This window comes from Nematolebias whitei, chromosome 16 (assembly GCF_014905685.2).
Source record: "Nematolebias whitei isolate Nwh7 chromosome 16, NemWhi1, whole genome shotgun sequence".
In the NCBI taxonomy this organism is placed as follows: Eukaryota; Metazoa; Chordata; class Actinopteri; order Cyprinodontiformes; family Rivulidae; genus Nematolebias; species Nematolebias whitei.
Window position 1 is genome coordinate 19,451,117 of NC_056513.1, and position 23,003 is coordinate 19,474,119.

The 23,003-nt window shown below is 40.0% G+C and overlaps 3 protein-coding genes across 4 annotated transcripts in view; 2 read left to right on the forward strand and 1 right to left on the reverse strand.

Moving 5' to 3' along the window:
- The window catches only part of prkcaa (protein kinase C, alpha, a), a 220,424-nt gene extending 217,748 nt beyond the window's left edge, over window positions 1-2,676 (reverse strand). For both annotated transcript variants that reach the window (XM_037689762.1, XM_037689761.1), the window contains exon 1: window positions 2,344-2,676. In XM_037689762.1, coding sequence (XP_037545690.1) covers window positions 2,344-2,516 — 173 coding nt within the window. In that variant the 5' untranslated portion in view covers window positions 2,517-2,676. The remainder of the gene's footprint in view (window positions 1-2,343) is intronic.
- Window positions 2,677-12,059: 9,383 nt separating this feature from the next.
- LOC119422401 (beta-2-glycoprotein 1) lies at window positions 12,060-18,244 on the forward strand. Its single transcript, XM_037689769.1, has 8 exons — window positions 12,060-12,167; window positions 12,335-12,514; window positions 14,546-14,642; window positions 14,736-14,812; window positions 14,959-15,144; window positions 15,265-15,444; window positions 16,927-17,124; window positions 17,397-18,244. The coding sequence occupies exons 1-8, from the start codon at window positions 12,098-12,100 to the stop codon at window positions 17,504-17,506; spliced, it is 1,098 nt and encodes a 365-aa protein (XP_037545697.1). The 5' UTR covers window positions 12,060-12,097; the 3' UTR covers window positions 17,507-18,244.
- Window positions 18,245-20,281: 2,037 nt separating this feature from the next.
- The window catches only part of LOC119422402 (beta-2-glycoprotein 1), a 7,373-nt gene continuing 4,651 nt past the window's right edge, over window positions 20,282-23,003 (forward strand). The window contains exons 1-4 of the mRNA XM_037689770.1: window positions 20,282-20,376; window positions 21,492-21,668; window positions 22,073-22,169; window positions 22,377-22,453. Of these exons, the coding sequence (XP_037545698.1) occupies window positions 20,301-20,376; window positions 21,492-21,668; window positions 22,073-22,169; window positions 22,377-22,453 (427 nt within the window). The 5' untranslated portion in view covers window positions 20,282-20,300. The remainder of the gene's footprint in view (window positions 20,377-21,491; window positions 21,669-22,072; window positions 22,170-22,376; window positions 22,454-23,003) is intronic.

Below are 23,003 nucleotides of genomic sequence, written 5' to 3' on the forward strand. Positions count from 1 at the left end.
GGATGGATGGATGGATGGATGGATGGATGGATGGACGGACGGACGGAATCCAGTCTTTTTTTTTGTCTCAGAATGTAAAAATTAGTGGTGCATCGATTGCAATTTTCTGGCCAATCACGATCATGATTTCTAAAAAGTCTGACCTGCCGATACCGATTTTGTTTTATAAGTGACACTGTCAGGTGTTACAAGGTCACAATGTACCTTCAATTTTCCAATCTTATTTTGTTGAAAAACATACAATATCCTAGAAACAATACAAACTTGTTTTAACTGGCCATGAGGTAGTGCTCTGAAATATAAATGAAGTTCAGACAATTGTTGTTAAAACTAAAAATAAAATAAAAAAGGTAAAATCAATTTCTCATGCAAGTATCGGCCGATTTCCCAAAATTAAGGATATCGGGGCCGATAAATCCAAGTAGGTATTGCTGCAGGCAAATTCGGAAGGCGTATCTGGGGGGCCACATCTGATTGGATGAGGCGTATCGGGGGGGAGGGTCATATCTGGTTGAACTATAGGAAAATGGGTGTGTCTGGCGGGTCATATCTGATTGGACGATAGGAAAATGGGTGTTTCTGGTCGGCCACATCTGATTGGACGATAGATAAATGGGCGTGTCTGGCGGGCCACATCTGATTGGATGAGGCGTATATCCGGGGAGGTCATATCTGGTTGGACTATAGGAAAATGGGCGTGTCTGGTGGTCACATCTGATTGGACGATAGGAAAATGGGTGTTTCTGGTTGGCCACATCTGACTGGACGATAGATAAATGGGCGTGTCTGGCTGGCCACATCTGATTGGACAATAAAAAAAATGCTGACCGATAAAAAGCCGTTTATGTTAACCACAGACACATTATGTCTAAAAACAAGGCGTTATTGGCAGATTGTGTTAACCACAGGCATATTACGTCTACGGTGTTAACCGGTTCAACGTTAGCCGCGTCTCCATAAATTCTTTTTCCGCTTCTCTTAACACAGAACTTCCAGTTACATTTCAAAATAAGAGCAACATAACTGGTTAGTGGGGAGGGCTAAATGTTAGGTTTTTTTTTAATACCTAGCCATATCATTAAAAAACAAAATCCATTTTGGTTGTTGAAAAATGTGAAAATAGTTATAATCGATTCATAAAGAAAGAAAAATATTAATGCTACTTAAACTGGCCTTGGGACGAAGGATGTTGCCTTTAACGTCACATTTTGTTCAACCTGCACTCACTGATGACTGATTGTCAGTTTCTGTAAGATTTCTGCAGCTGGAGAAAGTACTGGTTCACTTCCTCAGCTGTCTCACATTTTAAGGGTCAATCCTACTCCCTGTTTCAGCTCCTTTCACAGATCAGACCTCATAGAAGAGCACTTCTAAAGAGCAAATTTTGTTTTTAGCAGGTTTTGCTTCAGATGCTTCATATTTCATTGTACCCAGACCACACTCAAGGCAACCTGTGTCAGGTGCAGCCTACAACCCAAGGACTAAAGAGAATCTTCTTGTGTTTGACAGTAGATTTAACGCTGGTTCTTAGAAACCTTCAGTTTTAAAAAAGAGTTGACGTAACTTAACTAAAGAGCCAGCAAATACAGCTAGCCAATCAGTGTTTGCCCCCCACAAATGCCTATTAGCCAGAAACGCCCACTTTTGGTCTGCAGAGAACCCCTTCTCGATAAATCAGCCAGACGATGTATCGGTGCACCCCTAGTAAAAATATCAATAAATGTTAACAATCATTGGATGCTTTTAGTTTTATAATATCATGCCCACAGGCCAGAAAAGCCCTCGCTAATAAACTTTAAATGGCCCATGGGCCACCAGTTGATAATGACAATTGTAGCAGCTTTTACAGCTTTGGACACATTTAATTTAGTGAAGGAAAAGGCAGAAATGTCTCCTTTGATCATAAAGGTTGCAGACCCCTGAAATAAGTGAAAAAAAGTCAATAATGTCAACAATCAAGATCTTATGTAATAAACTGTTTTATATATATTTAAATGGTGTTATCTGCATAAAGCACGTTCTGTGGCTCGGGACTAACTTGATCCAGCAGGAAAAGGAAGCAAAGTGTTGCAGAGACTGCAGCAGCTTTGCAGGAGTGTTAGTTTCAAGTCAGGACTAATGACATAAACAGCAGCAACAAGTCCTCCCAGACGGTAGCAGGACGAAATGCAGACACATGCAGGAGCTGAAAAGGTGCACCCGGATAAATCAGGGTGGAAATCATCCTGCGATGCGACTCTAAAGTGTTGGGAAAGTGCGGGAGCCGCAGAAGTTGTTCCACCATGTCTGCTCGGCTCAAGTTGTGTGATATGCAACAGGAGGGTGGAGAGACGGCAGGCTTACCAGATGAAGTCCGTGCAGTGGCTGCAGAAAGTCGGCTGCTTGAAGAACCTGGCTATGAATTTATGGTTCTTGATTTCGTGGACGTTTTTTTGCCGCAGAGCTCCTTTTCGAGCAAACCTGTTCGCTACGTCCTCGGTGGACGTTTCGATTAAACTTACTTCTGCCGTATCCATCTCAAATACAAATGAGTGCAGTCGCTTTTTGTTTTTTTGCTTCTTTGTTTGTTTTTGTTTTCTTTCGCGCAGTCTGTGAAAAGGGAGTTTCCTTCAGTGTGGAGACAGAAAGTGAAGCGCCGGTGTTCACCGTTCTGACTGTCTGAGGGCTTTCCCTGCCTCAGCCGTTGACAGTTACACTTCCGTTAAGATTCGAACTCTGAGGTCTACTGCTTCCGGTAAGCGTCTTCAAAATAAAAGTCCATTGCAATCGGTTTTTAACGCAACAAAGTTCAGTCAGGACATCCGGACACTTCCTTTTCTTTCTTTCTTTTTGTGTTTGTTTTTTTGTTTTTTTTTATGTTTCATCCTTCATCCAAAGGACTTCATCAGTCCGAGGAGCCACAGCAAACTCAGTCCCACTAGCAGCATACTCACATAGTGAACCAACCAGTTTCAGGTTCAGAGTTTCTTTATTGTCATTCGCACCACATGTAGTACATGTCGTGGAGAAAAATTATGTACACAGGGTCCCAGTTACATCCAACAATAAAATGTAAAAGTAAAACAGGAATAAGATCTAAGATATGAACTAAGAAAAACATCAACTAAATATACACTAAGCATTAACAGCTTAAAAACATTATGTCGAACAGCAGCACGAACATGAGTCTGTATGAGCAGATGAGCACGCATGAACACAGCAACATGAAACAGATCATGAAATACTCCATCTGTACTGTTTTCTAAGCTTTTTTATTGTTTTCTATTGTATGGGTGTACACATGTTTATGTTATGTTTTTAATTTTACTCTATTTGTGGGTGTACACAGGTCTTGTGTCTTATGTAATGTTCTCATTTTTACTTCATTTTTACTTTATTTTTACTTTATTTTACTTTATTACTATTCGCACCTTATGTCGAAGCAAATTCCTAGTTTGTGAACCTCGTTCATTGACATGGCAATAATAAACTGATTCTGATTCTGATTCTGATTCTGATTCTGATCAGCAGCAACATGAAACAGATCAGCAGCAACTTGATGTGATTTTTCACAGTGTTAGATATTTATGAGTCTAACAGCCTCCGGGTAGAAGCTGTTCCTCAGTCTAGTGGTTCTACACTTAATGCTCCTCAACCTCCTTCCTGAGGGGAGCAGGGCAAAAAGTGTGTGTGCTGGGTGAGTGGGGTCCTTCATGATGCAGGTAGCTCTCTTCCTGCATCTGGAGGTGTAGATGTCTATGATGGTGGGGAGGCTGACTCCAACAGTCTTCTGTGCAGCCTTCACCACTTTCTGCAAAGCTTTTCTTTCTGCAGCTGTGCAGCCTCCATGCCACACGTTGATGCTGGAGCACAGGGTGCTCTCCACTGCACACCTGTAGAAGGAGGTGAGGACTGAGCTTCCCAGACCAGCTCGCCTCAGCCGCCCGAGGAAGTAGAGTCTCTGATGAGCTTTCTTGATCAGGCTGGTGGTGTTGGTGATAAGATACAATACAATACAACTTTATTTATAAAGCACTTTAAAACAACACTGTTGGTCAAAGTGCTGTACACTAACACATACAAGCATAAAAACTATAAACTCAACAGATACCATAAAAGTAATGAACTACCAAATCAAAACAGCAAACGGTAAAAACTATAAAACAAATAACTTATAAACAGTAAAACCAACATTTCAAGCTGCGTTAAAAGCCAACGAGAAGAAATGAGTCTTCAGAGAAGATTTAAAAACAGGGAGTGAGATAAGATGGTTTATGTGACCCGCCCTCTTCCCCATCGACTCCTCTGAGGCAGCCATAGCCAAAGTGGTTCAAAACATCAAAGTTCATGCTTAATAATCCAGGTGAACTTTGTTGGATTTTTTTTTTTACCTGGATTATTGAGCATGAACTTTGATGTTTTGAACCACTTTGGCTATGGCTGCCTTAGAGGAGTCGACAGGGGAGAGGGTGGATCCCAGAACCATCTAATCGCCAGCAAACTGGTCGGTCCGCTGTGGGTTTGGCGCTTGTGGGACTGAGTTTGTTTGTCACTTCTTGGATTGATGAAGTCCTTTGGATGAAGGGAGAAACATCTCAACATATACAAAAGAAAGAAACCATTCAGAGGACCTGAGTGAACTTTGTTGGATTTTTTTTTAACCTGGATTATTGAGCATGAACTTTGATGTATATTTAACTTTTAAAAAAAGTGTTCAGTGCATTTTCTAAAGTTGCTCTAAAAGGATACTTCAAATAATTGAAAGTGACGTTTGTAGAAAGATTTTGAACAGTTAAAAGGCTCTTTGGTCATTTTAGAAGTGATGGTTCAAAAGGAACCTTATGAGGCTTCACAGAAAAATATATGAAGAAATCTTGTATGTCTTCCTTATGCTATGAGGTTAAAACCCAGGTCCATTTTATATAGTTTTTCAGGCATATAATAATACTTTCATTTTAAATGTAATTTATAATGCTGCATTAACAAGTTTTCTGAACTCACAGCAGACCAACTCATTTAGCTGATAATACACATGGGTTTTAATACTGTTCAGTTGATAAAACAGCAACAGGCTAAAAAACATTGTTGTGTAAAAATGCCTTTGTTGATGTGTTGTTCTTTCATGCTGAAATTTTGAGAGTAGCTGTGAAGTCCTGTTTAGTTCTGTCCATGTATCTGGGCAGCTTTAAATGTTCTTGTTTTAATCGCAAAGGGTTTTATTAAACCGTGCATGAAAGGGATACATCAAACCTTTTAATTTATCAAAAAGAATCAGCAGAGCCTTTATGAATATTTATGTTTTTATCTTTGAAGAAAATGAACTACGGCTTTCATTCCACATGAAGTATTTGCATCTTTTAAAATCATTTCGACAACTAACTTGATGTTTAAAAGCATATATGAATCTGTGATTTAATGCTCTTGTGTTCATTATTTAGCAATGGGGTGGGGGACATCTAATGTCTTAAAATGCCTCGGTACACCTTTTTTTTTTTTTAAACAGAGCCTAGATTTGTTTTATTTTGAAAAAACATTTTCCGGTTGCTACCTCTTGTATTTCCGGTTGCTTGACTCCGCTTCGCTGCTCTTCCTTCTTTATCGCTCCGGATGACGTCACGCAGCAGGATGGGCTTGGGAGGGAGGGGGCCCCTGTTCCTGGTCCGGCTGGAGGATCTGAGGGTTGAGGCGTCATCAAGTGGAAAACACAGCACATTACACACTTCCTGTGCAGCTTGTAGGTCATGTGCTGACTTGTTTAATTGCTTAAAGCTGGATGTTTCCTACAAGTTTGTGTTTTTGTGTGTGCAGACCAATATAGTTAAGTTATACAAGTGTAACAGAGTATTACTTTACATTCACTGTTTGTGCTTTACACAACGCACAAGGATGATTTTCTTTCTTGTTGAACACAGTCTTCCTGTGCAACATGTAGACCTATTCATTGCAAATCTACAAAAATTAAAGCTTCTGCTTCCCTGATGTTGTGCTTTCTGTGTCTCTGGTGTTGTGGAAAATTACTGCAGCCTCCAGGACAATATGGTATGGCATTACCAGGAAAATAACAGTCGGGTTTCAAAGCAGTTCATACACATATGGGCCACGAGAGGAAACGCCATGGGTTTGAGTTCCATATTACACAAACAAGTCCGGTAAGATGTTTTACATAACTGGAAATTGCATTGTGTTTAAAAGTTGCTAAATTGTAAATGGACTTTTCAAGATAGTCAAAGCGCTTTACACTACAATCTGTGCCCTCATTTACCCATTCATACAGCACTCTACAAGATCTCTACAAAGACTAATCAGTGCTTTATCACAAGATGGGACACACATCCGAGTCAATTAGGGGTTCAGTGTCTTGCCCAGGGACACTTCGGCATGTGACTGCTGGTTGAATGGACAGAATGCAATGATCTGCAAATCATACAAGCTCAGTGGAATAACAAGCATGTCAAACGTATTAATTAAAAGATTGTATTATTTTGGGGGGCACATGTAATTTAGAATATGATGGCAGTGATCCATCTCAAAAAACAGGACAGGGCTACAATTACCACTGTGAAGCATCCCCGTCTTCTTTTAACAACATTCTGTAAAGATTGCCTGGAAAAATAACAAAATTGCCACTTTCATGGACCCACCACTTGAAGGGAGGTCGGTGCCGTGCATGTCGGGTGGCAGGCAAGGGAAGGTCCCTGGCCATGCCAGTTCCTGGTGGCATAGACTAGCTCTAGGGATGTGGAACGTCAGCTTACTGGGGGGTAAGAAGTTGGAGCTCCTGTGTGAAGTTGAGTAGCACCAACTAGATATAGTTGGGTTCACCTCTACGCACAGCTTGGCTCTGGAACCCAACTCCTGGAGACAAGCTGGACTCGCTCCTACTCTGGAGTTGCCCATGGGAGAGGGGCGTCAGGCGGGTGTGGGGATACCCCCAGCTGAATGCTTCTGGGAGTTTTCCCCAGTGAATGAGAGGTTATCTCTGCAGCTTGTGACTGCAGGAGGGAACTTTCTGACTGTGTGTGCTTATGCACCAAACATCAGCTCAGATTATCCACCTTTTCTGGAGTCTCTGGATGGAGTCTTGGAAGGGGTGCCGTCTGGGGATTCCCTCATTCTACTGGATGACCAGTGCCCATGTGGGCAATGAAGGAATAAGGAGCTGATTTGGTGGAGCTGATCCTTGATCTGAAACCAAATGGTCTTTGTTTATTGGACTTCTGAGCTTGGCATGGTGTGTCGATAATGAACACCATGTTTGAGCGCATGGAGGTTCATAAGTGTACTGTACCGTAGGCCACCTTAGATCAAAGGTCAAAGGTCGATGATCGATTAGTCAGGCCTGCGCCTTATGACTAGGACACGTGGGTGAAGAGAGAGGAAGAGCTGTCAACTGTTCACCACCTGGTGGTGAGTTGGATCCAGTGGCGGTGGGGGGATGGGTGCGGGGGTGTTGGCATTGATGGACTTAGCTATTTTGGGGCCCAAGGCAAACCTTTGTAAAGGGGCCCTCCCCCAAGTCTGCCATAATGTACCAGTCGGCCGTGAGGGTGAAACATTCTGTAGGGCTGCCACAATTTTCATACTGCAATACTGTGAACCAGACCGTAGCACAACATAAGATTTTTTTCTACTTTAATAAAATAACACAACTACATTTTAAAATATTTTTGGAAAAACTTTCGTTTTATTATTGTAATTTTTTTTTTAAAGATGCTAAATCAGATCTTACATGAACAGTCAACACTAACTACGTACAAACTAATAATGACAGGGTAGAGATGGGTAATACAGTATGAATGTGTTTTCCTAAATTAGCAGATTTTCACAAGTTTTTATCACAATTCTTTTAGTGTCATATTGCATACTCCTCTGACAGAGCACAGTTAATAATACTTAATAACAATACTTTATTTATAAAGTCCTTTCAAACAACCACAGCTGCAACAAAGTGCTGTGCACATAAAATCAAGAACGTTTAAACACATACAAGAATAAAACCATTTTTAAAACATTAAGATCAATAAAAACAATCAAAACAGTAGTGTAAGTAGTAGTAGTTGTAAGATAATTGTGTCAGCTTTAATCATCCTGTCACTTTTGGGAGGAGAGGGACACACAGGGCAGGGAGAGAAGGAGTGGGAGCTAAAGTGGTTAAAATATAAAAATCCCGTCTTTCTCTCCTAGTTTAAGAAAAGTTGCAGACTATATCGTTAATATTTTGATATAGAAAAAACATAGTACTACGTTTTGTCTGAGTTATTTACACTTTGCTGTCAATGTGGGTCGTTTTACCCAGAATTTATGTAGAAAATACTTCCTAAAACTTTTAAATTTGTCTATGTACTGTAATGTACTGTAGCAACAACCATCAATCAAACTTCATCTCGTGATTCCTCTTCGTTGGCTTGTTGTTCCTTCATCCAGTCCGGTTCTCTGTCCACGTTCGGGCCAATGTCGTCAGCATTTCTGTCAGCCGACTCCGTGGATATCTTGTGCACGAGTGATGATAGGATTGATCGACGGATTGGGACCTCATCCTCAGTAATGAGGGCGCTGTTTTGGTCAGTCATAGTGAAGAAATAGCTAAGTCGAAATGCAAAGCTCTCCATTTACTGTCTATGTTCAGACCCTTAATTGTGGCCATGAGGTTTGGATCAGGACCAAAAGAATGATATCCTGGATACAAATGGCCCAAATGGACTTCTATAGAGTGACCGGACTCAGCTTTGAGGAGCTCCATCATCTAGAGGGAGCTCAGAGTAGAGCTGCTGCTCATCCGCATTGAAAGGAGTCAGTTGAGGTGGTTAGAGCATCTAATAAGGATGCCTCCTGGACGCCTCCCTTTAGAGGTTTTTCAGGCACATCCCACTGGTAGGAGGCTCTGGGGAAGACCCAGAAGTTGTTGGAGGGATGGTGTATCTTCTCTGGCCTGGGAACACCTCAAGGTCCCACAGAAAATGCTGGAAAGTGTCGCTGGGGAGATGGATGTCTGGGTTTCTCTCCAGGACCTGTTGCATCTGTGACCCAACCCTGGGTAAGTGTTAGAAGATGGACGGATAGATATTCTGAAACTGTTGCACTGTTTTAAACAGTTTTTGTAGATTAGTGAACTTCTGCCCATTTTTACTACCCTCTTCTTCCTTTCCCAGTTGCACACAGCTTCTCTAAAATATTCTATACCCTGTCCTCCTGCTGCCATGTGACCTAATTAGCTGCAAAATGCTCCAGCAGCTGTTTCTTATTTGTACCATTTTTACAGTATTGTGTTTCCCATTTCCAACTTTTCAGCAGCACGGTGGTGCAGTTGGTAGAGCTGCTGCCTCTCAGCGAGCAGGCTACCCCCTGTTCAAATCCCCGTCCAGGGGCCCTTTTTGGGTGGAGTTTGCATGTTCTCTCCGTGCATGCGTGGGTTTTCTCCGTGTACTCCGGTTTTCTCCCATAGACCAAAAACATGCATGTTAGGCTGATTAGTAACTCTAAATTGTCCCAAGGTGAGAATGAGAGAGTGAATGGTTGTTTGTCTCTATGTGTCCCTGTGATGGACTGGAGACCTGGCCAGGGTGTCCCCCACCTCATACATACAGTGATGGATATGGGTACCGGTGACCTCCGCAACACAAAGAGGAAAAATTAGGTAAAGATAATGGATGGATTTCCAACTTATTTTTAGATGTGCTTCTTCTTCTTCTTCTTCTTCTTCTTTCGACTTTTCCCTCTTCAGCGGTCGCCACAGCGAGTCATCCTCCTCCACCTCACTCTGTCCTCGGCATCCTCTGTCCTCACTCCAACTATCTTCATGTCGGTGAAGATTCTTTTTGTATTGAATGCTTTTTGTATCTTCATGTCCCCTCTAACTGCATCCATTTATCTCCTCTTTGGCCTTCGTGTTTGTCTTTTTCCTGGCAGCTGCATTTCTAACATTCTCCTACCAATATACCCACGGTCCCTCCTCTGGACATGTTCAAACCATCTCTGTTTGGCCTCCCTAACTTTATCTCCCAGTTGTTCAACCTGTGCTGTACCTCTGATTATCTCATTCCTAATCTTGTCCAGCCTTGTCACTCCTAAGGAGAACCTTAGCATCTTCATTTCTGCCACTTCCAGTTCTTTCTCATGTCTTTTTGTCAATGCCACTGTCTCCAGACCATACAATATACAGTAGCTGGTCTCACCACTGTCTTGTAAACTTTTCCTTTGACCTTTGCTGACACCCTGTTGTCACAAATCACTCCTGAAACTTTTTTCCATCCACTCCGTCCTGTCTGGACTCTATCACTTCTTTACCACATTCCCCATTTTCCTGGACAGTGGACCCCAAGTACTTGAAGTCCTGCACCTTTGTGACCTCTGCTCCTTGTAGCCTCACTGTTCCACTGGCCTCCCTCTCATTCACACACATATACTCTGTCTTACTATGACTGACTTTCATTCCTCTTCTTTCAATTGCATACCTCCACGTCTCCAAGTTCTCTTCCACCTGTTCCTTGTTCTCACCACAGATCACATTGTCATCTGCAAACATCATCGTTCATGGGGATTCTTGCCTGACCTCAACTGTTAGTCGGTCCATCACCAGAGCAAACAAGAAGGGGCTCAGAGCTGATCCTTGATGCACTCCCACCTCCACCTTAAAGCTAACCTTCTACTTCTACCTTCAGACACATCACCCTAGCTGACACTCTCTTCACCTCTAGTACATTCTTTGCCAACTCCTCCTTCAGGACCACCCCTACCCCATTTCTCTTTCTATCCACACCATGGTAAAACAGTTTGAACCCTGCTCCAATGCTGTGAGCCTTGCTGCCCTTCCACTTGGTCTCTTGGACACAAAACATCTACCTTTCTTCTCTGCATCATGTCAGCCAGCTCTCTACCTTTGCCTGTCATTGTCCCCACATTTAGCGTTGCAACGCTCAGTCCTACATTCTTCACTTTCTTCTTCTCCCTCTGTCTCCTGACACGTTTCCCTCCTCGTGGTCTTTGACTAACAGTAGCACAATTTCCCCCGGCACCCTGTTTGTCAACAGCACCGGTGGCAGTCGTTGTTAACCCGGGCCTCGACCGATCCGGTATGGTTTCGCTTTGATGAACTCACATTATTGTTCTGGCAAAAGTGTTTTACATCAGATGCCATTCCTGACACAACCCTCACCATTTACCTGAGTTGGGACCGGCACAAGAGATACACTGGCTTGTGCTCCCTAGTGGCTGGTTTTTATTTTTAGATGTGCTGCTGCCATAAATTCAAAATTAATTTATTTTTACTAACACAACATGGTGCAATTCCTTAATTTAAACATTTTATATGATCAATAAGTTCCATTGTGAATAAAATATGGGTTTATTAGATTTACAAGCATTCGTTTTGTATTTACATTTTATATAAAATCCCAACTTTTCTCAAATAGGTTTTTTTTAATCCAAAGAACGTTTACATTTTCTTTAACCTTTGGCCAAAGTTCTCCACTCACCCAGTGGTTCAGGAGGTGTAAAGTAATAGAAACTATTAGCTAAACTCAAAGAAAAAAATATTTTACCTTATTTCATTTGACCACTTTTTTTTTGTTGTTTATGAGAATTTACATATTGTTGTCCAAGTTGTTGTTTTTTTTTTTCATGACACTATGAATGTACTGTTTGCTGTTTGCTCTGGCCAAGTCATTTATTTCTGTTTGAACAAAAAATTTTTTAATGTGAAATGCCTGTTGCTCATTTGTATCTATTTGCTGGAATGAACTTTAGTGGAAAAATAAAGTGTGTTCGCTGTAATCCACATAAATAAAGGCCTCATTTAAATTCAAGGACCATGTTGCAGATTTTTCTCAAACTTTGCGCAGTTAAATCTTTTTGTGTTCCTGTAAAGTTCTTTCTAAGCATCAGTAAATATGTCACATGATTCTGCTTGTCTGCTGTTTGCTCCAAATCAAAGTTTTCAACCAGCTTTAGATAAAAGTGTTTGTATGCAGGACTATTGACCTTTGTGCTTAATCAATATAAGCTAAACCTTGCATTTGATTGGAGGAGACGGTCTCTGTCCCATCAACCAGTGGCTCTTTTCCAGCAGCTCCCTCCCCACCTTGAAATAGCCGACGCCGAGGTGACTTCACCCCCAGAAAAGATGGCTCCAGCTCTGGCTTTGCTGCTTCTCGGCCTTTCAGCTTTATGCACTACTGTTACATCTGTAAAGGGTAAAGCAGAGCAGACCTTTTCTTCCAAATGCTTTTTTATTATTATTAGTGTCACTCATCAGTGTTATCTTTGAAAATGCATTCTGACTTGTTCCTGCAGAGTTTCCAAGTAATTAAGCTGCAAGTAAGATAATTTCGGTGAGTCATCTTCTATTGTCTTTTTGTAGTGTGTGGCCGGCCTCCTGTCCCTGATGGAGTCGATGTTTCGTCTTTAAAACGTGTGTTTGAGGTCGGAGAAGAGCTGTCTCTCTCATGCGATCAGGGGTTCTTGTCTTCAGCAGCCTCATCGTCCAGAATAAGCTGCACAGCTGCGGGAGAGTGGACTGAGTCAAACCTGGCATGTTCCCGTGAGTCCAGACTGATGTTATAATCCGTAGTCTCGCCTTAGTGTCTTGCAAAGCAATAATCGTTAGCAGAAGTTGGGAGAAAAGACTGACTTTGAATTAAAATGTTTTGGTGAATTTGGAAAAAAATAATAATAAATGCAGTTGTTGTTGATCAAAGTGCATGCTCAATAATCCAGGTAAAAAATCCAACAAAGTTAAGTCAGGTCATCTGGACGGTTTCTTTTTTTGTTGAACCATTTCGTTCTTCATCCAAAGGACTTCATCAGTCCGAGGAGCCACAACAAACTCAGTCCCACAAGCAGCTCACTCACATAGTGGGCCAACCAGTTCGATGGTGATGAGATGGTTTCTGGACTTTAATGTTTTGAACCACTTTGGCCATGGCTGCCTCAGAGGAGTCGACGGGGGACAGAGTTGCATTCGGGCCCAAAAAATCCGATCTGATCTGGCCCCAGCTCACAGTCATAATTTCCGAAACCCACCCGACCCAATGAACTAACAGTAATTACAGTTCCGAACACGGAAAAAAACCCAACATTTTTAATTAGTTATTAACTGTCGGGGACGTGCGGCTGAATAAAAGGAGCATAAGATCAGAGCGGGCAGCACGGTGGCGCAACTGGTAGAGCTGCTGCCTCTCAGTGAGAAGGTCCCTGGTTCAAACCCCGGTCCAGGGGCCTTTCTGGGTGGAGTTTGCATGTTCTCTCCGTACATGCGTGGGTTTTCTCCGGGTACTCCGGTTTCCTCCCACAGTCCAAAAACATGCATGTTAGGCTGATTGGTAACTCTAAATTGTCCCTAGGTGTGAATGAGAGTGAATGGTTGTTTGTCTCTATGTGGCCCTGTGATGGACTTGCGACCCGTCCAGGGTGTACCCCGCCCCTCGCACAGTGATTGCTGGACATGGGCACCAGAGACCCCCGTGACCCAAAATGGAACAAACGGGTAAAGAAAATGGATGGATGGATGGATAAGATCAGAGCTGAGGAGGTGTTTGTCCTTTCATGGACATAAAAAAGCATTTAAGTCCTGCTTCTGCCTGCATTCTTCTGCATTACTGAGACATGCGGACCACTCTAACACGTCTGCTTTGGGATCTCACCTGCTTGGGTCATCGGCCGCGCACGTCCGCTGAGTGCAGCGGCTGAATGAACGTCCATTTGGGCTGATGGATCGCTGCCTGGCAGTACAGTCCCATCTGAAGCTTAACTGAACTTTTTACCTTGTTCAAGGCCGGTCAGCTCGCTGTGAAATGGCTGTGGCGGCTGATGAATGTAAGGAAGGCCGTGTTATCATATAATTAGATTGAGGCTGATTCTGATCCAATCAAAAGCCCGACACTGACCCAGCCTGCCCATCCAGTGGATTATCGTGGCACAGCCCACCCCACCCTGAATTCGGGTCAGGTGGGGCCAGGCTTAGGGCTCGGGTTAGAAATAACAGCTCTAATGGGGGAGAGGGTGGAGTCCAGAAACCATCTTATCAGCAGCAAACTGGATGGTCCACTATGTGAGTGTGCTACTTATAGGACTGAGTTTGTGTGGCTCCTCGAACTGATGAAGTCCTTTGGATGAAGGGTGAAACATCCCAACAAAAAGGAAACTGGCCAGAGGACTTGACTTAACTTTGTTGGAGCTGTCATGTTTCTTACTATGAGAGAAATCAGACTGTTGAGCTGTGAGGTTTTATTTTAATCCATCTGTTTTACTTGTCATTTGATGGAGTCCAAATCTGCTTAATCTGCTTTTCATCATACTAACAAAAAGAAAAGAGTTATACAGATACCTACAACTGCTCATAAAATTGGAAAATCATGACTGAAATATACATAATAGTATGCTTTTGCAGAAACACACACACACAAAAAAAACATCCTGATAAGGTTAAACTGCCCAAGTGTAAAAAGAAAATACAATATTGAAGTTAAAAGAGTTTAAATAAATGCAAGAATCCATAACTAATGATGTTTTTTTCTGTGCTGGTTTTCAACAAACGTTATGCAACCTGTTATAAAAAACATTTTCTTTGTAGCCAAGATGTGCCAAATTCCTCGACCTCTGCAGCCATTTGCAATGGGCAGGACAGAGGCTCCGTATAGAAGTATCTTAAACTTCACATGTGATGATGGGTAATGGTGGAGAACAGTAACATTCACTTTCAAACTAATCATTGCAGAATAAGTGTTCAGAAACAGACAGTTTTATTCCTTTTTGTTCATCAGGTATGTTCTTCTAGGAGCCAATGAAAGCAGGTGTTTGCATGATGGCTCCTGGAGTCACCCACCTCCTCTATGCAAAGGTACAAAGAATATACTCTGAATATTCAAAGACTAGAGCAGATTATGTCACATTCGGGAGCAAATTGTTATCTGTTGCACTTACTTGGATATGTACCGTTGTACTCCGGCAGTCTTGGTAAACAAAGTTATTCTTTTGGACACACAGCTGTGAACTGTCCTCTCCCCAAGCCCCCAAGAGAGGGAAGAATTGTCCACGATAAAGCAGTTGCAGGAACTACAACTCATTATGGACAAGGCTGGACATATGAGTGCAATCCACCTAAAGCACCAAGTGTTGAGAGAGGGTCCTGCATGGCTGATGGAACCGCAACTGAACCACCGGTGTGTCGAGGTTAGCAGGCTTGTGATGTACAGATTTTACATTATCTGTATGATTTATGCAAGAATGCAAGATCTTTCACCAGCTTCTGTTGCTGTCTGATTAAAATGTTCTTTTGCAACTGATTTTCAGAGGTGAGCTGCTCTATCCCAACGAACATACCGAATGGCGTCATCACATTTGCTGTGATGAGACAACATGGATACAAGGAGAAGGTTAAATATGCCTGCAATGAGCACTACACTCTGGAAGGTGACGCCGAGATCCAATGCCAAAACACAGGAAACTGGTCATCAAAGCCCATCTGCAGGGGTGAGTCAGGAGAACAGGGAAACTGATTTGTCTGTCAGAAATGCAGCGTACATGCTGAGAGCTACAGGACTATGCTAAAAATGTAAGAAGTAAAAAATGGAACATTGGCTTAAAAGTAATATTGTCAACACACCAGCTAAATGATGTACAAAGCAAAGCAATAGTCAAAGGCCAGAGGAACAGAACATAAGCTAAAAGCTGAAAGAAGCAGGAAATAAAATGTCTGCTAAAAGTAGCAAAAGGCTAGATAAATCTAAAAGATGAAAATGGCTAGCTAATAGCTAAACATTTTAAAAGGCTGGTTAAAAACTAGTCTGTAGTAAGCAGAAACTGTTCAGTTGAAGAAAAAAAGAACATATAGACGAATGAAAATTAGGAAAACAAAAATGTGAGTATTGGATCACCATTCAAACAACGAGAACTTAATTCAGGCTTCATCTAATATATACCATACCACACCACACCATACCACATCATACCATACCATATCACACCATACCATTTCACACCACACAACACCATACCGCATCATATCATACCATACCATACCACACCATACCATATCACACCATACCACATCATACCATACCGTACCATACATATCACATCATACCATACCATACCATACCATACCATACCATACCATACCATACCATACCATACCATACCACACCATACCATACCACACCACACCACAACATACCATATCACACCATACCACTCCACACCACACCATACCATACCATATCACACCATACCATACCATACCACACCACACCATACCACACCTTACCATACCAAACCATACCATACCATACCACACCATACCATATCACACCATACCACACCACACAACACCATACCACACCACCACACCGCACCATGCCACTTTATTTATAAAGCACTTAAAACAGGAGCAAGGCCAACCAAAGCACTGTACAGCCAACTCAAAAGCAAATTAAATAGCAAAAAATATATAGATCTAAATAGGATAAGAACAAAATGACTAACATTATAGCGTACATACAAGTTAAAATCAACTCACTCAGTGTCAAAAACCAGGGAATAAAAGTGTGTTTTTAAACGTGACTTAAAAACAATGAGAGGGAGCCTCCCTGCCATACAGTGATAACTTGTTCCACAGTTTGGGGCCTGCGACAGAGAAGGCCCTGTCACCTATGAGCTTAAAACAAGTGCCTGGAACCAGTAAAAGCATCTGGTCTGCTGACCTTCGAGAGCGCTGGAACCATCAAAAGCATCTGGTCTGCTGACCTTTGAGAGCGTTGTGGGGCATATGGCTGCAGCAGATCAGTGAGATACAAGAAAGATAGGATATATATACATACATATATATATATATATATATATATATATATATATATATATATATATATATATATATATATATTACTCACATTTTCTTTTTCCATGCATATGTCTCTGATGCATGATGAAGACATTTTCACATGTTTTTTTATGCAGCTCCCTGCACAGTTGGTATCAAACGAGGCCGCATCTTCTACAATGCCAAGAAGATCTGGATTGAGGACCTGAAACCAAACAGAGTGCTTCATAAAGAGCCTGTTGTCTTCTACTGTAAGAATAAAGCTGAGAAGTGTGGTTACCCTGTGGCCAGCACCTGCAACGATGGAAACCTGCCCCTCCCAGAATGTTTTGAGGGTGAGTTCACCCCAGCTGAATGAATGATTGTCATGAGAAATTACCAATAATTTTATGTGCTGTAGTATAGATTGAATTTTTGAGTTTGGGCAAAATTTACTCTCATGATTTGCACAGTTTAAAGTATTTTCTTTTTCTAACATAATAAATCAAATAATTACTGAAATCTTTGAAAATATCTGCATAGTCAGATGTTTGATTTTTAAAACATAGTAACATACATGTCTCTGTTTATTTTATTTTTTTCTCTGTTTATTTTATTTTTTTTTTAGAACCAGGCAAACTGGAGTACAACTTAAAAGCTAAAACCCTTCCATCGGAGATCAGAATGTGTGCTGCACCACCGACTGCAAGGCCGACAAGCTCTGCAAGCCCTTCGTGATCAACCCACTGAATAAATAAGTGGATCTTGTGCTGAAACAGAGGTCTCCTTTGTTGCTATTCCTGTCATATTCAACTAGCAATACAATTACCAGAAAAAGTATTTTGCATTACATATTTTAATTAAAAAGTAAACATAACATGATAGAATAATATAAGAAAATTTGTAATTATAATGATTTTTTTATGAAAATATCCTACAATTTATATTTAATTTAATGTGAAAAAAGTTATCTGTTGATTAAAATTTACTTTGTTGCTTTATTTCCTTCTTCACAACATTGCAAGATATGCTAAATTGGACCTTTACTGGCTTTTAGTATATTATTTAGTGTATTGATAAATATCTATGGTGTTATTCTTTCTTAAAAAATATAAATTAAAAAGGCGGAGTGGTGGTGAAGAGGCCAGAGGAGGTGAGCTCGTGATTGGAAGGTTGCTGGTTCAAACCCCAGGACCAATGTTTGTTTACAATTGATTCATATTTGGAGTTAACCTGATTCAAAATGGCTGCCACAGCTGAATATCCTTGGACAACACAAAATGCTGCGACTCATATTGATAGGTATTTGTCTCAAAGTTGGTGTGGTAGTAGCTGAAAGCCATCCCTAACACACACTTCAAGTGCTAACAGATTGTGTGAAGTATTTTTTTTTTTTTTTTTACTTTGGCATTGAAATTCAACTGTGTTAATCTGTTAGCAAAATATTTCTTGAACCAATGGACAAATTTTAATAAAACTCTCAGAAAATATTTGTCAAGGTGTGCATCGTATGATTAACTTTTGGAGTCAAAACAGATAAAGATTGCTGCCACAGCTAATCAACCTCAGCAAACATGTGTGGCTATAATTCAATCAGCCTTACTGATATTGAGTTAAACTTTGGTGCGATATAAGCTGAGAGTTGACCCACACTCATAATTTTTTCATTCATTCAACCTTTATTTATACAGGTTAGTATCACTGAGTCACAAGGACTCATTTACAAGAGACCTGTTTTAAACAAAGAACACAAATGAGGTACACACAACAATAAACAGTCATAGAAAGCATAAATATAAAAAAGTTAATATAAGTAGTGGTATAAAACTAAATTAAAACAAACAACATTATGAAATGGGATAAAATACTTTGTACTAAAAACAGGAACATGTCTGAGTTGGTTTTTGCCATGAACTTAGATGTTGAAAATCCCTTAGAGAGGTAAAAGCTGACAACTTCAGATATTTTTGTACGATATTCCAGGAAACAGGAGCAGAGTAAGAGAAGGCCTTTTTGCCTAGTTCAGTCTGCACTGAGAGGACGCTGCAGGTAATGATGTCCTGAGAGCACATGCTGTAGCTGCGCTGACGAGGTGACAGGTAGGAGGAGATATGAAGGCAGCAGACCAAGAAGTGGTTTACAGTTGAAAATGGACCAGTGAGAGAGTCTACGTGAAGTTAATGATGACCAATTGATCAATGAATACAGGGTGCAATGGTGGGTACAGTACAGCCATTTATGAATCTTAGCGCACCATGATAGGCAGCGTCCAACATCTGCAAGGTGCTTGCAGGAGCATTCGTGTAAATAATGTTACTGTAGGCAAAGGAGGGAAGGAAAGTTGCAGTCACAAGGCATTTCCTAGCATTCAGAGATCTATGAACAAGATCTATTTCTGAAAAAGAAACCCAATTTTAATCTAAATTTCTTTATCAAATTTTTGACGTGAAGCTTAAAAGAGCATCATCCAAGATTCCCAAGTATTTGTAAGAATCAACAAACTCAAGAGGGACACCATTCAAGGATAAAATAGAAGGAAGGTCTGCTGGCACCGACTTCCTGTTTGAAAACAACATCCCTTTGGTTTTACTAGCATTTAGCACCAGTTTGAGATGGAACAAATCTGACTGGATGATGTTGAATGCAGACTGTAAAAATTGGAAAAAGTAACTGATTTAGCTCGACAATAAACAACTGTTGTCGGCATATAAATGTAAGGATGCATCAGGAATGATCTCACCTACATTACTTATGTAGATTGTGAAGAGGGTGGGTCTTAAAACTGAGCCTTGTGGTACACCACTGTTGACAATTAAATAACTGGAAGAAGTGCCATTGTGTTGTGTATATAATCCAAGTGCAAACAAAACACATCAGAATTATGTTTTAAACATGTACATGAAAGGCAGAGGGTGATAAGCAGTTCTTCGAGGTATGCAAGGTTTCATATTGTTGTGACTGCAAATATGCATCTGTTAAACCTAAAATTAACATAAGTATTTACATTTATTAAAATTTTTGCAACAATAGTAACATTTTTATTCAACTTCTCTTGCATACATCTAGTTCACATGTTTTAACAACATGGAAATACCTTCACTGAGTGAAGAGAAATTTATTTTTAATTTATGTAGACAATTTTTTTAATTTTAAACATTCACCCCAACATAACAGTAATATTACATAAGTAGAACCATAGAAAGTTACAGGATGATAAAATATAATGGATATGGCCCAGCTTGAGGGGAGCCTTGGCTTTTGGGAGCCGAGATTGAAACAAACGGCTGTGTTTACCTTTAAGAGTCCACATAAGTAAATTTTAGTTTTTTCCTTTTTCATGACATTTCATAAGTAGGTTAAAGGCCTCTGTGGTTTCGTTTCCAGTAAAACTGAGAGAATGTTACTTCATGCTGTTCTTATCTGTTTACTTTTAGGAAAACACAAACAGCTGTGAAACGGGGCAGAGAATCCAAACCTGAGGCAGATCCCTCTGGAGAGAATGAAGCAGCGTCCGGGCATTTCTAGTGAAAATATGGAACGAGTAAAAACTTTATTTCTGTTGGGTTCATCTCTGCTTTTGACTGCAGTGTCTTCTCAAGACCACAATGGTATGGTTGTACTTCTTCATTTTTTACAACTTACTTTTTTAATGGATGCAGATTTTTTTCTATCACTTTTTTTTTAATAGTTTTAACTATTTTAAGAAAAATGTGGATTTACATTTTTTTTTTAGCTGTTTTCAAGTTTATCAAAAGGAAACAAAATAATGTTTTATGTAAATGATAATAACAGTTTCTTGCTCGCTTTTAGTTTAGTGTTGTCATAAGCAGTGGCAGCTGGTGGAGTTTACATACACACAAACGCACACACACACACACACGCACACATATATAAATACATACATATATATATATATATTTTTTTTTTTTCTATAAGCACTTTCAAATAAATGTAGCAATAGCACAGATTTATCACAGAGCCCAATATAATAACCTAGAGACTAGCGCTAGCATACCAGCTCCAAAAACAAAGAGACAAACTCACCAGTTCCCACTTTTAGAATACACAGTCAGCTGAAAGTTTTTTCACAAACAGATACATCTAAAAGTTGAGAGGCATATCAGTCAGAAATGTCAACATAGGCATTACATAAAGGGCTTTCAATGCTTAAATCCTACCTGCAGCCGCTAGCTTCTCTCATACACAGCCTGGTTGTGAGTGTCACTTCACGATCTGTCCCGGAAGCACAATCCATACTTCAGCTCGGGGCGCAGGAGAGGTGCGCCCAGAATCTTCCTATCTCTTGTATTGGAAGTTTAGCTACTGTGCATGTGCAACTTTTAACAAGAGTCAATGGGCAAAGATTTTTGCGCCCCAGGGCGCTCACCAATCAGACAACAATGTTGATAAACGAAACAACTTTACTCATCATTAACTATAAAATATTCATCTTACACAACTAAAAAATATATACATATATTTCGAAATATTTTTATTTTATTTTATCATTTTTATTTAACTTTTTATGTTTTATTCAAGGTAATGTGGTGAGAGGTGAGAGGTGGGGCAGCGCCCTTTATATTGGCCAGCCGCCACTTGTCATAAGTCAATCTGAAAATTGTTCTAACCTTTCATCTGTCTGAATAATGTAAATGTTTCATAGTGTTTTTGTCAGTTTAACAATATACACCACTTTTATTTAAGCCCGTTTTTTTGTGTGTAGTTTGTTCTAGACCCGAGTTGGATGGTAACATTGAGATGACTGGAATGCAGAGGTTCTTCATCCCTGGATCAGAGTTACTGTTGTCCTGTCAGCGAGGATATACGCCCGTGTTAGGCCCTCGCAAAATTGTCTGCACCGCCAGTGGGGAGTGGACGAAAACCAAATTCAAGTGCATACGTGGGTTTCTTATTCAAGTAACAAGATGCTCCTTTTTGTTGGTTATCTTGGGAGAAATAATATAAAATTAAACAACAATATCTGCATCATTGCTATAATTACATTTGTTGTGAAATTTTCCTTGAACATATATTTTATACAGATTAGTTCAATCTTCAATCTTACTGGGGATTTGGGCACATTTTCTATAGTCTTTTTTTAGGAGATTTTACAAGATCTTTATGAGATGATTGCTCATAATATGATAAAATTTCATTGAAAATTAAAAAATATATATGTTAAGTGAAAAAGCAGTTTGCTCACAATTTCACTATATGTTCTCTTATGTATATGTCATGTACAATTTACTTTGTTCAGACATGTTTCTAAAGCCTGCATTTGCTATTTTTTATTATTACTTGCAGCAAAGCAATGTCCCTATCCCGATCTGATCACTAATGGAGAATCATTTTACGAGGACACAGTTTACCAGAGCGGGATCAACTATACCTGTAATGAAGGGTAAAGAGAACATTTTAAACAATTTCTTTGTAACTTATATCTAATTGATTTGATTAGCAAATAGTGTTGTGTATTAACAAAAACATCTTGTGAGTTTATGATACCTCAAAATACATTTAGTCAACTAACCAGTGGTTGATGTGAATCAGAGTTTTTGCTATATTTTTTAAAGCATATAAAATGACTAAATATTTTTGTTCTGAACAGATATATTTTGACTGGTCCCAGATCGGCAGTGTGCCAAGCCAATGGAACATGGAGTACACCACCACCAAAGTGTATACGTATGTCATCTATCTTCATATCCCACATAGTAATATTTACACTTAAAGATAATGTAATTAAAATAATAATAATAATAATAATAGTAGTAGTAAATAAAGTATGAGCATTTCTCAAAGAAATGCATAACACCCACCATGCCAGAGATTTAGACTAAAATAATCATGTGTTACGTAATGACAGAATTGTAGACATTTAGGTCAAATCTAGTTCTGTGCAGTTTTATGCAATATATCACAAGCTGTCAAGTTTAGAATTGTTGTGACTGACTCTCAGCTATTACTACATCAAAATATAGCTCAATATCTGTAAAACTGACTTATATACCCATTTTTTGTGCCGCTAATGGTGATTAACTGTTGTGTCCTTTTTGAATTGGACTAACTTAAGAAGGTAATCAGTTGTACTGTAAACATAAATACCTAAATTAAATTCCCAAAATTTTATTGAAACCTGTCATAGCAAAATTGTTGTTGTTTTTTTTATTAAAAAAAACCCTTTAGTCTACATACATACATACATACATACATACATACATACATACATACATAC

Excerpts from the sequence above, each read along its gene's own strand:
- LOC119422401 (XM_037689769.1), top strand. The coding sequence starts at position 12,098 with ATGGCTCCAGCTCTGGCTTTGCTGCTTCTCGGCCTTTCAGCTTTATGC. Across the intron at positions 12,168-12,334 it reads TACTGTTACATCTGTAAAGG|TGTGTGGCCGGCCTCCTGTC; the intron begins GTAAAGCAGAGC and ends GTCTTTTTGTAG. Across the intron at positions 12,515-14,545 it reads GTCAAACCTGGCATGTTCCC|CCAAGATGTGCCAAATTCCT; the intron begins GTGAGTCCAGAC and ends TTTTCTTTGTAG.